Source organism: Pleurodeles waltl, chromosome 5 (genome assembly GCF_031143425.1).
Source record: "Pleurodeles waltl isolate 20211129_DDA chromosome 5, aPleWal1.hap1.20221129, whole genome shotgun sequence".
In the NCBI taxonomy this organism is placed as follows: Eukaryota; Metazoa; Chordata; class Amphibia; order Caudata; family Salamandridae; genus Pleurodeles; species Pleurodeles waltl.
Window position 1 is genome coordinate 1,811,840,687 of NC_090444.1, and position 16,961 is coordinate 1,811,857,647.

Sequence of the window (16,961 nt, forward strand, 5' to 3'; positions counted from 1 at the left end):
TGCCTGGAGTGACTTGCTACTGTTTCCGATCAGTGCCCAGTACTTTACTCTGAGAGTGGCCTCGTACGTCGTTGTTTACAGTGGGTTTGCTCCACATTGTGATGAAGGTCTTGGGTTGAAAGTATATACAAAAAAAGGTGTTTTTTTTTTCTAAATTGGTCTCGGGTTTATTCTTTGAATGTGTCTTTTATTGCCTCTTAGTACAGCAAATGCTTAGCACTACCCTCTGATAAGCCAAACTGCTCACCCACACTACCACAAAAATAGATCGTTAGTCCTATCTACTTTTGCCTCTGCAAACCGATTAGGAAGGACCTGCAGTGGTGTGATAAGATCATAAATGAGTACATTCCTACTGTGCATTCAACTGTTCAATCATTCTCATTCACCCAATGCAGTCGCTCTCCTAACCTGAATCTTTTGAGAGACAAGCCTCTCTCTCTCTCTCTCGCTAAAAGAACAATGTTATCTCTGAATCTTCTTTTCTCCTGAAGTCAGAGGAACAGTCCAAGGTTCTCTGAAGAACAGTCCAAAATTTCACAAATATACAATTTACTATTGTCTTTTATAGAAACCTCCTTCTCAAAGTTCGGATTTCTCTATCAGTCTCTAAAGCATCAGTCTGAGTTATATATTTATTGGTTTATATTTATTGGCAAGTCTAGATATTATACGGAAGGCTCCCTTACGGCATTTGCTAGAAGTTCAGTTGAGCCAGAACTAATTCTCCTCATAAAGCAGATAGCCAGCTGCTGGAAGAATGAAAACATTCAGCTTCTCCAAAAGGGAAAAAGTTCCTGGTGTGCACAGCGTACCAAGAAAAAAAGGATTAACTACTCAATACTGAAAGAATTCTTAATGAATCCAAGCGCCACAGGAACAATGCTCATTCTTCTCAAGATGACAGTTGAAGTGCATGGCTCCCTGAGAGCAACAGCTGGAGGGAAGCCACAGCACGGCTCCCTGAGAGGAACAGCTGGAGGGAAGCCACAGCTCTGACCTCACAAAGATCTGCGGCCACTGTCAAGAATCCCCAGGGTGTTTCCAGCGTTATCTGTCAGCATCCTCAGGGATTAGGGTTAAATCATATCGCTGTTCTTGGTTAAATCTTCATGTTTCTAAGTAAACATAATGTGCTGTGTTACACAGTTGGTTTTATCAATGCTTGTTTTACCAGTGCTCGTTTGCTGATGTTATTAGGTGTAGACATGTGCTTCTGATTGGGCGTGGTGACGTTTATTTTCATCCACACGTGGAAACTCATCTGCTTTCCTGACATGGCAGTCCAGCCCCTGCTGTCATCCTCATTCAGGACTTTTGTGGCAATTCATTTCTTCGTTCCTGTACCAGCTGACACCAGGCATTCCTTCAGCACAACGGAAAAGACTGCAGCCAAGTGACTAGTATTCTCCAGGGAGTTTGTTCTTTGAGCGCCTCGCTTTCCTAGAACAGCTGGTGTATTTCAGACCTCGTATTTTAGTGCTTATCTTGAAGAGACAAATGCATTTCTGAACATTCTGCATTATTATTGTAGTTACTTGCCTAAATGTGCTTCAGGAAATCTGCTTGAGCTCAAGTACTACTAAAAGTGACAGTGCCATTTTAAGAGCATTTACATGACTTTTCTTTCTCTAGTAGCATAACTCTTGGATTTAAATTGTCATTCATTGGGGAATTTGCTTTTTGAAGGGTTTTTCACACACAGTGAAACCAAACCCAGCTGGGCCACCCTAACTGTTTGAACCCAGAGTGGATATCTGTATTTCTTGGATTGTTTTTGTTCCTTTTAGTTTAACCCCATGCAGGAATATTATATGTGATACAATTAATGCCCTTATTTGTCTTTCTTTTGCATGATAAGTGCAACCACAGTTTTAATTGTAGTGTGCTACAGTGAATCTCTGTGAAGCCAGTCCTTGGTTTTTAGTAATGCAGTGTTAGTAATTGTGCCAGCAGGTATTATTATCCAAGAAAAGTGCTGGAGCATCCCGGGGTTCTTCTACCTCTCCCATGCCCATATCAGAAATAGATTGTTTCAACGAAGTTGAGTGCACTAAATATCACCCTGTCAACAACCTGCACCCCCGCCTGCCCCCTTCAAGATACAGGGTGCCTGGCTGGACCAGGCAGCAAGACGTGGCAGTGTTTGTCTCTCTCTCTTCCACGTCCCCTTTCCTTTTGGGACTTTGGGACGCCTGCTGGAGCTTCTGTGTCCACCAGGCAGTGCAAAGAGGTGTTCCAGGAAGTCAGGGGCATACCATCACCCCTGCAGACATCCTGCTTTTCAGGTGACTGGCCCAATCACAACAGCCACCATCTTTAGTGGCAATTAAACCTGAGGAGGCTAGTTTTAGGATCAGCCTCCGCAAGAGCCACGGGGTGCAAAGACGCCGCTGCAACCAACGTGGGTACAGGGAAAAGGGAAATCGCTTTTGCTGAGCGAAGAACCTTACATCGCTGGTAATAGTTTTCCTGACAGCTTCTGAAATAATGGGCCATAGAACTTTGAAGACACACCTATCATAGCCTACCCTGACTTCACTACAGAGGTCCAGAAAAGGTGGAACTCCTTCCTTGCATTTAAACAATGCTTTTGTGACCACAATGTAAAAAATTCCCTGTTATTTCTGACTAAACTTTGTGTGGAAGATGGTGCAAAAACTCAAATTTTTGCAACACCAGAGGACTTTGACGTGGCTTAATGCTAAGGGTTTGGTCCAACTGCTCTGTGAAGAGGATACAACAAAGCAGTGGCTGACCCCTGTACCGACCGGCTGTAGGGCTAAACCTACTGTGGCCCAAGCTGCTGAGGAATGGGCCAAAGTTCTGATCGAAGCGATGGAACTCGAGTCAAACTCCTTTGCCATGCTCCAGGTGGCCTGCACTTCGGACGCAGATTCAGATCCGGGGGAAGCCAGTGACTATGCTGATTCTTCTAAAAGCCCAGTTGTCACACCCCACACTGCTGAAGATCTTTGAGATAGCGTACATTCACTCTCACTACTTGAACTGGCCTGTGCCATCTGCCCGGATCACAAGTAGCCCACCCAGATGCTGCGGCCTAAAAGGCTCATACTGACGGTCAAATAATCCAGTGCACTGGTAGATTTCGGATGAATGATGCAGACAATTACCCCACTGCATGTATCCTGAAATGGCTTCTGCAGTGCCAGTGTACATCAGGATACCTCGTGCCCACATGGAAGGCAGGAACCAAATTGGGGTGCAGAGACTTATTTCCTTGTAGGGAATCGGACATGGGTATAGAGATACATCCTGTGAGCCATGTGCAATCTATATGTTGGAATTAAACTCCCCCCCCAACAAATACTTCCATATGGACCAGTTTCACTCCACCCATGGGAATAGTCTGTATATCTACCACTTTATGCAGTCTGTAACGAGTTGTACTATTCTTCATTTTGGCATGTTGCCAACCTTGACTGTTTTGGTCTTCCTTGTTATACTTTAGTTGCGGCACATGGTTGGGAGGGGGCGTGTCTAGTGGGGGCGTGCGGTGGCACGCTCCATACCGTGCTGTGCACATCCACGAGACATGGAAAAGTATACTGGAAATTAGGTTCTGTTTATCTCTTAACTGCAAGACTATAGATGCACATGTGTGCAGTCACTCCCATCCCTAACATGCTACAACATCCTAACGCGGAACGTGAGGGGTATGGCGTCTTCTGCTAAGTGTCATCATATACACGCATACCTCAAATGTCATCATAGACATATAGCTATTTTACAAGAAATTCATTTTATGTAAACCGAACTTCGAAAACTTAGGTCCAGTTGGAGGGGACAGATACATGGCACTACGACATTGACGTTTGCCCGGGGGTATTGATATGGGTAGCGATGGGCGTTCCATATCACACGGAGCACACACACACACACACACACACTGATGGCGATGGGAGCTATGTGATCACAGAAGACCACCTACATGGAATACCGTTAGCATTAGTGGGAATATATGCAGCCAGTGTAGGCCATGAGGACTTTGTGAACATGCTCACTCCTGATCTGTTTCATGACCCAACCACTGACTGCCTCTGGGGAGGCGGTTTTAATTGCACACCTTATATCAATCTGTACCGTTCCCATCCACCATTGCCCAGGGCTCTCTGCAGGATAACCTCCCAAGGGTTTAGAGGCTTTGATTTGTGGCGTGCTGGCCACCAACAACACGCATGTGCTCCTTTTATTACCCAGCGCATGACTTACACAATAGATTTGTTTGTGGGGCAAGCAAGTCTGGTACAGAGTGCTGAGCTCAGACTATTTAGCTCGCTCTGTGTCCAACCACTGCCCTCTGAGGGTAGTTTTGAAATGGGGCACACTAATCAAAAGGGTGCCAACTTGGCGCCTTCAAGTCAAAGCACTCTCAGATCCAACCCCCTTTTGCCTGGAATTAACTGAGTGCATTTCCAGATACTTTGGACATAATAAAAAAACACCAACCCCTCTGTGCCACAGAGGGGGGCCCACTGATGCTGATGTTAGGCTGTGCAGCCATGATCACTGACACTATCTGTATTGGCAGTACACTGAAGGTAACGGCTTGAGTCAGCTCTTGGCATGGCCAGTCCACGACTCCCTGCATCGCACCCCGATTGGTGCAGTCAGACTGGACACAGGCGTGGTGATCAACACACAAGTAGCCATCAACACAGCATTGAAAGAATACTTACTACCCAACACTGTATGCGGTGTTCCCTGGTCCCCCACCTACACAATTACCTGCTTTTCTGGATAGAAAGATCCATTAGGGGATCACTCCCTTTTTGATGCTCTCCACCACTTTCCTCAATTCGTCGGGTGGCAATTGCCAAAATGTTATTACTCCCCGGATTATTGCACTACTTTGCAGCGCTACCAGTCATTCTCCCTGTTCCTTCTTTGGCATATTACTAATAGAGTCACACTGGGGGGAAGACAGACGCTGTGTTGCCCTGGCTATGACGCAGTTTCCACAGGACAGAGGAGGGCCTAACCTGGAATTATACTGTGCCGCAGCCCAACTCCAACGGCAACTTCGGTGGCTGAAAGATTCCCAAAACTTCGAAAAAAATAACTGTGTCCGACCCTCAGTATATACCTGGCCAACAGATAAGTCATGTCCCCCTATACGGGAAATCATTTTGATAGACACTGCCAGAGTTTGCTGGCGCATATTTATACATGTTAAGCCCCCTAACCCACCCTATTCGCCACTGATTCGTATAACACACATTCCACGCGCCCTGGTGCTGCTCAGTCGGGCATGCATGGCACCGTGGTTAGTGGTGAATCTCACAACTGTGGGTGACTATTTTAAAGAAGGATCCCTATTGACGTTTGATGAAATCACGGCGACCAGTGATGTACACGCTGGCCTTTTCCTAACATATTGTGCAATAAGATGGCTAATACATGACATCTGGCATAACAGTGATGCCGAACCACTGTTATCACAAACTCTTACCCCGTTGCTATCAGACCTGGGATCTAGGAAAGCGATATCCATGTTATGATGCCCTGAATGCCATACACGGTCCTGGAATGAAAAATGCTCTTGCTCTCTGGGATGTGGTGCTCCCCAGTCCTCTGTCCCTTACAATCATGGTCGAAAGGCCTGTTTAATGTTAAAGGGATATCGTCTAATCCCAGGTTTCCCTTTACCCAGTTGAACTATTTCCACCAAGCTTACCCCCCCCCAACCACAGTATCAAACTAATGTTCCCAACATCTGCCCAGAGGTGCCCTTGCTGCGGGTTACCTGAATTGAGTTTATTTCATATGGTGTGGGAATGTCCCCCTTTATTGAACGCTTGGCAGCAGGTAATGGAGATAACGCTGACATGGCAGACCATGACCTGCCACCCACGAATCGTGTCTCTTAAGATTGCGTTCTAAGGCCAAAGGTGACAAGTATCTTCATAGATTTTACATTTATTACCTTTAAGAGCCTAATAGCCACGCATTGGAAGGCGCCCAACACCCCGGACCTTAGTAAATGGTTGCAAGCCCTAATTGAGAAATAAGGGCTTAACACGTGGTGGTTGTGATTTATGGGATGTGCTCATTATAAGAATAGAGGTTAAAGACGACACACGCCCTCCTTAAACATAACCCCTCCACAGCATGTACAATATGTTCTGTGATGTTTCTATGTCCGTATGAGCACCATGGTGCCTTCCACATACAATATCCTAGCGAGTGCTTTTGGACGCACCTCATGGGGCCTCACTAACCCTCTCACGGATCAAATTCTCTTTGGGATTTTCCTTAACATTTCCTCTTCCTGATACAGACAGCAATTCCACGCTCCCATTAGCTTTCCACAGTGCGTAGTAAAGTACTTAACTCGGTTTCCTTATGTCTTTATGTATTGCTTCAAAGACATTGTTACTAAGATGTGATTTATTGTTTTTTCATTCAATTATATGTGAGGTACGACTATTGCTGAACACTGTGTCCTCCCTGTGTTGTTTCTGCCGGGCATTCTCCCGCCCCCCTCCGGAATCCCCCAAGTTCCTCCTGGATTGACATTTCAGTGTTGCAGCTGTTTGATGTTTATTCCTTTCTACATTCAATAACAATAAAAAAAAAAAAATTAAAGGAACCGGGGGATTTTGTTGGCACCGGTGACCCACTTCAGCTGGGGTTAGGGGTCACGGGTGCAATGGCTGCTGGGTATGTCTGATTTTCTCTCTCCACTAGCCTGTGGGAGAGGGGGCCAGCATGCAGAGGCTGTAGGGATCTCAGGAGACTCCAAGATGGCTGAGACCACACTGGACTCGCTCTCTTGGCAGCTGGGGACCCACATTGGTACCGTTGGTTGGCTTCACCTCGAGTCGTGGACGTCCGGTGCAGTGGTCATTTCTGGTGTCGGGGTTCCAGGATCAGCAGAGTCTTTTCCTTGAGTTTTTTTGTTGCAGGACAAGTCCGGTGCGCACAGGAGACTTGTGTCTTTGTTGAAGGCTGAACGTGTTGGTTTCTTGTGCAGGATCCTTCAAGTTCAGCAGACAGGCCCGAAGGGCTGGGTCCGTGTCAGCTGCGTCTTCCTTTCCTCTTCTGCGGGTGCAACTCTTCTTTGTCCGGGTCTTCTTAGGTTGTCAAAATCTGTGTTCTAGGGTGCCACCTAGTTATTCAATTTAAGGCCGTTACAGGGAGTGCCAGGCGGTAGTCAATGAGCTAACCACCATTAGGGTGACTACACCCTTCCTATGACCACTTCTGCTGGGAAGAGGGGGATAGTCCTAACCCTAGTGGCCTAATTCTTTCTAAAAAATAAAAAATAAAAAAAAAGTAGGAATTTAAAAAGTAGTGTCCACTTCAGTTCGTCCACCTTATGAGTGGGACTGGCATGAAGTGGGCACTCCTCTTAATTTAACTAATTGTCCTCCCTGTGCTGCCACCAAAAGTGGTGTCAGGACGGGGGTATAGTTGGTCATCTCTGCTGGGTCGCATTACAAAGGCGGAAAGGCCTTTGAAGCTCCCCACCCTGGAATGTCCATCCTACCTGGAAGAGGAGGTCACACCTCTGCCCAGAGCATGCCTTTGTCTTAGGCCCTTGCGAGCATTAGCTCTAACCTTGGATGGCCGGAGCCGCATCTGTGGTGGACGAACCAGTCAGTACCAGTCAGTCAGCACACTAGTAGCTGGTAGGTTTTCAGTAGGCACCTTGAAGTTGCCCTCTGTGTGCACTTTTTAATAACTCCATCACTGGGGTCAGTGAAGGTTTATTATTCTGAGATGTTTGATGCCAAACATCCCAGGATTCACAGAAGCCATCATGTGGCTGGGGAACTCGTGATGACCAGTGTCCAGCACATGCATTTAAAATGACTTCCCTGTACACTTGCTGTGCCTCAGAATCAACAGACACACAGCAGGGTCATAACTCATGCATATATCCCCTCACATGGGCCTGGATGCACCCTGCCTTAGGGGTGACTTACACTTCACACATGCAGTGATAGGGTAACTGGCACACAGGGATGTGTGAGAGGTTGTCTTTTTCATGTAGCCTGCACCAACACACACAGTCTGCACTGGCAGCACTGTGTGCGTTATGTGAGGCCCCCCAAGGGTGGCACAGTTGGTGCTGCAGCCCTCAGAGAATTTCCTTAGTACCCCAGGCCCTAGGCACCAGGGGTACCGTTTACTAGGGACTTAAAGTGGTAGCTATAGAGCTTGCCAATTGTGCAAAACAGTTGTGCAGTTTTGGGGAAAGGTATTGGGGACCTGGTTAGCAGGGACCCAGTGCACCAACAGTCAAAGCCACATCAGAAACCAGAAAAAAAGTGGGGGTTAAACATGTAAAAAAAAAAAAAAAATGGTGCTTTTCTACATTGCCCTATTGGGATTTTAATTTGGTTTTGACCTTTCTGATGTGCGCTCCTTTCAAGCCTTTCCACAATTGTCCTCTCAGGCTTCTCACTTTGAAAACACCCTTACTTGTGGCCATTACATCTTCCCGTAGGGTGACCTGCAGGCATTGTCCTCTAAGGGGCCCTACCTTTCCAACTGTTTTGTCAGGACAAAGTGGTGCGTCGCACTAGGGCCTCGTTTCTGCCAAAAGTGGTTACGTCCTTTCATGTAGGACAATCCAGCACTATTTTTTACGCATCCTTGGGAGGAGACACTCCACCGCCTGGGCCAAGAAGAGCATTGACATTCTACTGTATTGGTACAAAAGAGTACCAGATGGATGATCAACTCTTTATTGATTATGTGGGTGCCAAGAGAGGTCAGGCAGTGCCGATGCGGACCATCTCCAGATGTGTCATTCTGTGTACTGTGATCTGCTATGCATTGTGCAAGAAGCAACCCCCTGAGGGTTTGCATGCTCATTCTGCCTGAGCTAAAGGTGTGACCACTGCATTAGCATGTGGAGTTTCAGCCTTGACATCTGTCGGGCTGCCACTAGGGCACCTCTGCACACTTTTACCAAACTCTACTACTTGGGTAGTCCGGTCTGTAGGGACAGGCACTTCGCCCATTTGGTCCTGCTGAACTTTCTAGTATGATCTTGGTTCACAGACCCACCTCCCGGGATGATATTGCTTGGGTATCTATTCAAAGGTAAGGAATCTGCAACAAGTCTCTATCAGATTAACAAGTTTCTCACCTTCGGTAAGACCATATCTGGTAGAGACCTATTCTATTCTAGTTGCAAATTCCTTACTGACCCACCCATCTTCCCTGCTCTGGGAACTGATTTCTAGGGACAGGGACTCCCAATGAAGGGTCTTAGTTTTGACGCAGTGGTACTGCTCAGAAAATTGTCCAGATCTAGTCTGATGCATGGGGGGAAATTAAAAAGAAAGGAATCTGACACTGAGAGTTATGGAAGGTAAGTGACTTGTACTTTAGGTTTCATCCTCACCAGCCATACAGGATAACAATCTAACGATGGAGTCAGTGACCAAGGGAATTACCAGAGAAAGGAGTCCCAGTACCTCATGACTCGGAAGACTTGCTTAGAAGAAAACCAACTTGCACACCCTCCCAGCCCAACACTAGATGGCAGGATTATGCTCAGCATGTGCATCTACCGCACTACATGCCATGAACAGATGCTTACTGGGTGAGTAATATTTATTTTCTTTCTGTACAGAATTAAGTAGTGCTTAGAATTTCCTAAGTGCCTTTCCGGTGTATGTTGCATATGTAACAAAATTAAACTGGATGTGTATTCCCCCTAAACAATCTTGTCATCTACATATGTGTATGTGGTAATTACTATTACTAGGTTTGTTAGCCAGATTTTTGTACTCACGTGTATCAACTTTTTTTCATTGCAGGACTCAACAAAATATTCATTTGCCAGAATATTTAACCAGGATGATGTACCGGTTTGCTAAGGCCCTTTATAGACTTGAACTTTCTGCACCTGTTGCAGGTAATAAATATTATTTGTGCTAATTATCAACTCTAACAATAAGAAAGCATACGGCTTCCCATTTGTATTTCATCTTGTGAAGTAGTGGATAGTGCATTGTCCAGTAAATAGTTTAATAAAATGAGGATTGTTTAATTTTGAAGTAGTAATGTAGAAAGCATGTGATGAGCAAATGGGATAAAATAATTTTTCAGCCATTACTGGGAGAAACTTAAAAATAGTTTTGTTCTCTTTAATTAATTAACCAATAGCAAGTATGCAAACAAAAAAAAAACTGGTGTCCGCGTGCATGCTGGGCCTTGTTTACTTTCACATTATCACAGTAGAGAAAAAGCCCCACAATTAAGACAAGGCTTCTGTGGCTCAAAAATAGCTATTTGCCCATAGAGGATGAGCGGTAATGCTGGGGTTCGGGCTGCACTAAGAGCTTACTTTCCTTTGCCACTAGTCCAGATTTGACTATCTAAGCATGATCCAGCTTGTTCACATCACATGTTTTAATTCAAGATTGTAGGAAGCTGGCTCTGTATATACTATATCAAAATGAGATATAGTGTGCACAGAGTCCAGGGGTTCCCCAAGAGGCTTGACAGAGGCAATAATAGATAATACTAATGCTCTATTTGTGGTAGTGTGGTCGAGCAGTTTATCAGAGGGTAGTGTTAAGCATTTGTTGTACACAAACAAGCAATAAGTGAAAACACACACTCAATTACTTTTAAGAGTGGACACTGCAATTTTCAACAGTTCCTTGGGAAGGTAAGTACCACACTTACGGGTTCAGTCTCTGGGGCATAAGTAGCCCACCTTTGGGGGTTCAAGGCAACCCCAAGCACCCAGCAACAGGTGCAGGTGCAGAGGTCAAACGGTGCCAAAATAACGTGGGCACCTATGGAGACAGGGTTACTACGGTTCCAGTCTGCTTGCAGGTAAGTACCCTTGTTGTCAGAGGGCAGACCAGGGGAGTTTGGGGGAGTACTGGAGGGGCCCCAAGTAGCACAAAAACTACACACTCAGCGGCACAGGTGCGGCTGGGTGCAGTGTGCAAAACAGGGTGTTTGGTTCTCAATAGAATTCTATGGAGGGACCCGGGGCTCACTTAGGTGCTGCAGGCAGGGCACACGGGGGCCTCTCGGGCAAGCCACCAACCGGGCCAGGGTGAGGGCTGCCTGCTGGTCATTGCTGAACCGGTGGCTGGTTTCTCACGGGCCTGGCAGCTGCTGGTGTAGTGCTTCTCCCGGCATCCAATATCTTCTTCCCGGGCAGTCCCGATCAGGGGGTTCCTCGGGATTCCATTTTCAGGCGGTGTCGTGGGAGTGCAGAGTTCTCCACTTGCTGGGGTGCCCTGGGGCATTGTAACCCCAAGCCTGAGCCTTGGAGACTCACCACTGGGTGTTACAGTTCCTGCAGGGGGAGCTGTGAAGCACCTCCACCCTGTGGAGGCCTTGTTTCTGGCCCCAGAGAGCACAAAGGCTCTCACCCCAGGGGATCAGAAACTCATCTCTCAGTTGCAGGCTGGCACAGACCAGTCAGTCCTGCACTGAAGGATTAGGTAAAATAGAGGGGGCATCTCTAAGATGCCCTCTGTGTGCATTTTTAATAAATCCAACACTGGCATCGGTGTGGGTTTATTATTCTGAGAAGTTTGGTACCAAACTTCCCAGTATTCAGTGTAGCCATTATGGAACTGTGGAGTTCATTTTGACAAACTCCCAGAGCATGTACTTAATATGGCCACACTGTACTTACAATGTCTAAGAATGGACTTACACACTGTAGGGACATATTGCTCATGCAGCTATGCCCTAACCTGTGGTAGAGTGCACCCTGCCTTAGGGCTTTGAGGTCTGCTAGAGGGGTGACTTACCTATGCCACAGACAATGTTTTGTGGGCATGGCACCCTGAGGGAGATGCCATGTCGACTTTGCCTCTTTCTCCCCACCAACACACACAATCTGCAAAGGCAGTGTGCTTGTGTTAGGTGAAGGGTCCCGTAGGGTGGCACAATACATGCTGCAGCCCTTAGGGACCTTCCCTGGTTACAGGGCCCTTGGTACCACTGGTAACTTTTACAGGGGACTTATCTGTGTGACAGGCGTGTGCCAATTGTGGAAACAATGGTACTTTTTTAGTGAAAGAACACTACTGCTGGGGCCTGGTTAGCAGGGTCACAGCACACTCTGTCAAGTCAGCATCAATATCAGGCAAAAGGTTGGGGGGGGGGTAACTCTAAAAAGGAGCCATTTTCCTACAAAGATATCATGGTATATGTTGGTGTTCTTTATACTCATTCTGTATTGTTTCATGTGATTTAAAGCTCAACATGCTTATATTAAGTTACTTTATCTGTAACTTTGTATAGGAAAATAGCAATAGTCAAAACTGCCCCCTCTGGCTCTGTAAACTTGAAGTGAAAGCCTGTAATATGTATAAGAGTTGCAGGATCGATGACACATATCACACGTATTTCTTGTCCAATGATGAAATAGGAGCACTATTTGTAAACTACTACTACAAAGGAGTGTATAATTCTTAAAGTTAGAGATGCAGTAGGGGTTTGACATACTGTGCATTACAGATTAAGACATGTACAATACCACAAGGGCAAATCGTTTGTTCTTGGATACTTGAGCAGTTTCTGCTTTTCTAGATCTTCAATCCCACCCATGGCTTCTCAAAATAAGCTCTGTTTCTCGGATTTGATAATGTCTTTATTTTATCTAATAAATGTGTAGAATGTGATTCTGCAGAAATTAGTGTGTAACACTTCTGTACAAGGACATTGTGCAATAACATGGAAGCATTATTTGAAGCTGCCCAGAAAAGAGTGGCTATGTAAACATGCATGTTTCCCAAAGTACATGAGTTAAATTTAATCACTATGAACCTCTACTTCAGAGCTTTGTAACCTATCTGGTTTCTATGTGGTGGTACAGGTCTGAGAGTCTCATGTTTGTTGTGGCTGTGGCCAAATTGTGTGGGCATGGTGGGGGGGTTTATGGTGTAATGGCAACTACTGCTGTGTCGTGAGTGCTATCCAGTACTATTTTTGCCATAGCCTAGTCATATCTCCTTTCACGATTGAAGCAAGCTGGTTATAGTGAGACAGACTGCATAATGTAGCATACATTTGGGTGTACCAGCTCTTAAGCATAAATACAGGCATCTTGTACATTGTGATCTCCATTTCAGTTCAGTTCTCCTCAGCAAGTGCCTTGTGTCTGGAAAAACTAGTGTGGGCACATGCATCATGTGCCTTTCCAGTTCTGGCCAGAATCGCTGTACCATGCCCATAAGTCTCTGCTCTAATTCCAGTGCTTCCACAGGCTCCTGCCCCTCTTTAAGCCCCTTTCCCTTAAACAAAGGCTTTACTCCTACAGTCCAAAAGGAAGGCACAGCTACTAGCAGAAGATTCCAGGTACAGCAAGGACTTGTGCCAAAAAAGAGTAGTGTCAGATGATGGAGGACCTTTTGGGGCCAGACTCAGATCCTTGTCATATGTCCAGATTTACCCTTTGTTATGATGATAGTACTGTGGCCTAGCACATATCAAATATATAAGGAAGTTTACTTTAATATGTGCTCCCTCCTCCAGACTCTGACACAGCAAACTACTTATGACTATAAAAAGTTAGTGACCTTATTATTTTACCAGAGATGGATATGGAGAGTTCTTTGGGGCTAGCACCCCAAAGGTGGTATCATTTATGGCAGAATGGAGAAATGTCTTAGACTTACAGTTGAGGTCAAGTCCGATATCTTGACTGAAATCATTTCACCTACTTGGGCAGCCTCCAAGCCACTTCTCCCCTTCAATAGCACTAATGTAGTCCATTGAATCTGAATGAAGCAAACCCACGTCTGCTTTTATGCATGTATGTGATATTTCTATAACCTAAACCCAGTCAAAAGGCAGCAGAGTCAAAGTTGGGCCAAAAAAAGCATAAAGGTAACAAGTGATGAGTTATCGTATTTGTTAACTGTTAATACATTACCATGTAATGTTCATTAAAGGTGCATCTTTAACCTCTCCGACAGTCACCAGGGTTTTCACCCTCAGTTGCATCCCACCAGCAGGAGATCTTGACTTCCCTTTTCACCCATGCTTCACCAGAGAGTTTGGTAGTGCAACTCTCGTCATGTCATGCACAAAGCAAAATTCCATCCCGCAGCACCCCCAGGCAGAGAATCTAAGAAGCTGCAGGCAGTTTGTACTATTTAAATTTCAAACATTAAAAGAGTAATTCACATCAAAATACTCCAACAAGTAGACACCAAACAAATTACTAAAGCTATAATGATTTTTTTATTGTAAAAATAAAAAAAAATTAATGGGAAGGTTGGCGCTGCATCTCGTCGACTGTTTTTTCAAGGTTTGGTTTTATTTAGGAAAGCTGAATCCTCAGGACAGATTCTACATTTCCCAAGCGATTTCTGTTTTTATTTTTTAGGTACATAAGATCTGAGAAAGCTTTTTCACATAAATATGAGGTGGTAAAAGAAGTAAAACCATAAGGGCCTCTCATCTCTTCATAGGCTCTCTGTCAGATGTAACCCATTTGTTTTATAGCACCTCTCACACCAGTGTAGGGTGTCGGAGCACTTTAAATGGTAGTGCAAGGTGTAAGATTCACTTGTCATCCACACTGGTAGGCATTTTCTAAGAGTGCTTGGTCTGGAAAAGCACAAACTCAGGAATTAGAATATAACACAGTGGTTAGCATTGACAATAATAAGAATGTATTTCTAAGCAAGCAAACCTTTTTAGCAGCATAAGGACAATGAAAGACTAGGAAAAACATGACTTTCGAATTTGTGCCTTGCAGCTCTTTGATAGCAATCCATAGATCACTGCGCTAGATTATGATTGTAACTAATGAATTACACAGTAACAAAATAATCTCTGTGACAAAAGCAGTGACCCACTATTCTATGTACATGAAATACTGTTCTTTGCATGATACACTTTCTTTACAGCAGGCATATTAACCATCTGCACTATCTTAGATGAGTCAAAACTGCCACTAGACAAAACTCCCATCCCTCTCCAGCAGGTACATTAATCACCAGAGTTATCTTGGCGCTTTTTTTGTTTTCTTTCTTCTTTATTTTGAAGCCCAAAAGCTGCTGTGTGTAAAGGGAACTTTACAATGCTTTTAAGACTGCTGCACAAAGGAAGTAATAAATATAAAAACACATGTATTTCTGCCGAGAGACCCCAGCTGGAGATGCAAGTTCCTACTACCTCATGTGTCAGACCCCTGGGGGCAGCGGATCACAGGTTGATGCCCATGAACATTACTAAGGAAGGAGTAACAATAGCTCATGACTCGAAAGACTTCAAAGAAAAATAAGTTGGACAGGTCTGAGATCAACACTAGATAGCAGAACATGTGAATCTACAGCACTACGTGCCATGAACAGATGCTTACAGGGTAACATTCATCTTCTAGTGTATACTCTTTCTTCCTGCAAATGCCTAAACAATTCTACCCTCTACTGTGTTCCTAAGGATGGCCACAGGCCTCTGTAAATTAAGAGTTCGATGGCATCTGTCGCTGTAGATACGCATGTTCTGCAATAGCTCGCCATCTGGTGTTGGGCCGGAGTGTTACAAGTTGTTTTTCTTCGAAGAAGTCTTTCGAGTCACGGGACCGAGTGACTCCTCCTTTTGTCTCCATTGCGCATGGGCGTCGACTCCATCCTCGATTGTTTTTTTTCCGCCATCGGGTTCGGACGTGTTCCTGTCGCTCCGAGTTTCGGAACAGAAAAAATAGTTAATTTCGGAAGATTTTCGTCGGTATTGTTGCGTTCGGGATCGGCATACTTACATTCAACACCGCATCGAAGATCGAAGAGCTCCGGTGCCCTTCGGGGTAATTTTTCGATCCTCCGTCGGGGCCTGGTCGGCCCGACCGCGTGCTGAAGAACGCCGATGGAACGGACCCCGTTCCGTTTCTGCCCCAAATGCCACAATAAATACCCCTACACAGACCAACACTTGGTCTGCAACCTGTGCCTGTCACCTGAGCACAGCGAAGACACCTGCGAGGCCTGTCGTGCGTTCCGGTCCCGAAAAACACTCCGAGACCGTCGAGCCAGAAGACTTCAAATGGCGTCCGCACCGACAGCCCGACGGGAGTTCGAGGAACAGGAAGAGGAAGGTACCTTCTCGATCCAAGACTCAGACTCCGAAGGATTCGACGATACACAAACCGTGAGTAAGACGTCGAAAACCACACAAAGAAACATTTACAAGGCCCAGGGGACGCCACTGCCACCAGGCCATGGCTCAACCCATAAAATCGGTGACCGACCGTCGGCACCGAAAAAGGCCCAAACAGTGCCGAGATCGTCCGACTCCGGTCGAGACACCGGCACGCAGCCTTCTCGGGACCGAGAAAGTGCTGGAGACAAGCCTCGACACCGAGATGCCGGTGTGGACACGGCTCGACGCCGAGACAGCGGCACCGAAACAGATCGACGCCGAGAGGTTTCGGCCCCGAAAAGGAAAAAAGTCACCTCGGAGCCGAAAAAACACGCAGACACAGTTTCGACGCCGAAACAAACTGCAAGCGACCCAGCTTCAGGCTCTTATACAGAAGAGCACTCGCTAACCTCCCAAATGCAGAAGCATAGGTTTGAGGAAGAGCTACAAGCAACTGATGCGGACCATACGCAAAAGCGTATCTTCATTCAGCAGGGGACAGGAAAAATAAGCACCCTTCCCCCCATTAGGAGAAAGAGAAGGTTGGAGTTCCAGACGGAACAAGCACCACAACCAAAAGTGGTGAAAAGAGTTACACCACCACCCTCTCCTCCGCCCGTGATTAACGTTTCACCAGCACAAACGCCATCACACTCCCCAGCTCACACCACCATGAGCCAGGGTGACCAAGACCAGGACGCATGGGACCTATACGACGCCCCAGTGTCAGATAACAGTCCAGAGGCATACCCTACAAAACCATCTCCACCAGAAGACAGCACCGCGTACTCTCAGGTGGTGGCTAGAGCAGCACAATTTCACAACGTAAGCCTCCACTCAGAACAGGTCGAGGA

The 16,961-nt window shown here is 45.9% G+C and overlaps 1 protein-coding gene across 1 annotated transcript in view; it reads left to right on the plus strand.

Moving 5' to 3' along the window:
* LOC138296834 (exportin-5-like) overlaps positions 1 to 16,961 on the plus strand; it is a 723,294-nt gene that overhangs the window by 414,922 nt on the left and 291,411 nt on the right. The window contains exon 20 of the mRNA XM_069236301.1: positions 9,801 to 9,898. Coding sequence (XP_069092402.1) covers positions 9,801 to 9,898 — 98 coding nt within the window. The remainder of the gene's footprint in view (positions 1 to 9,800; positions 9,899 to 16,961) is intronic.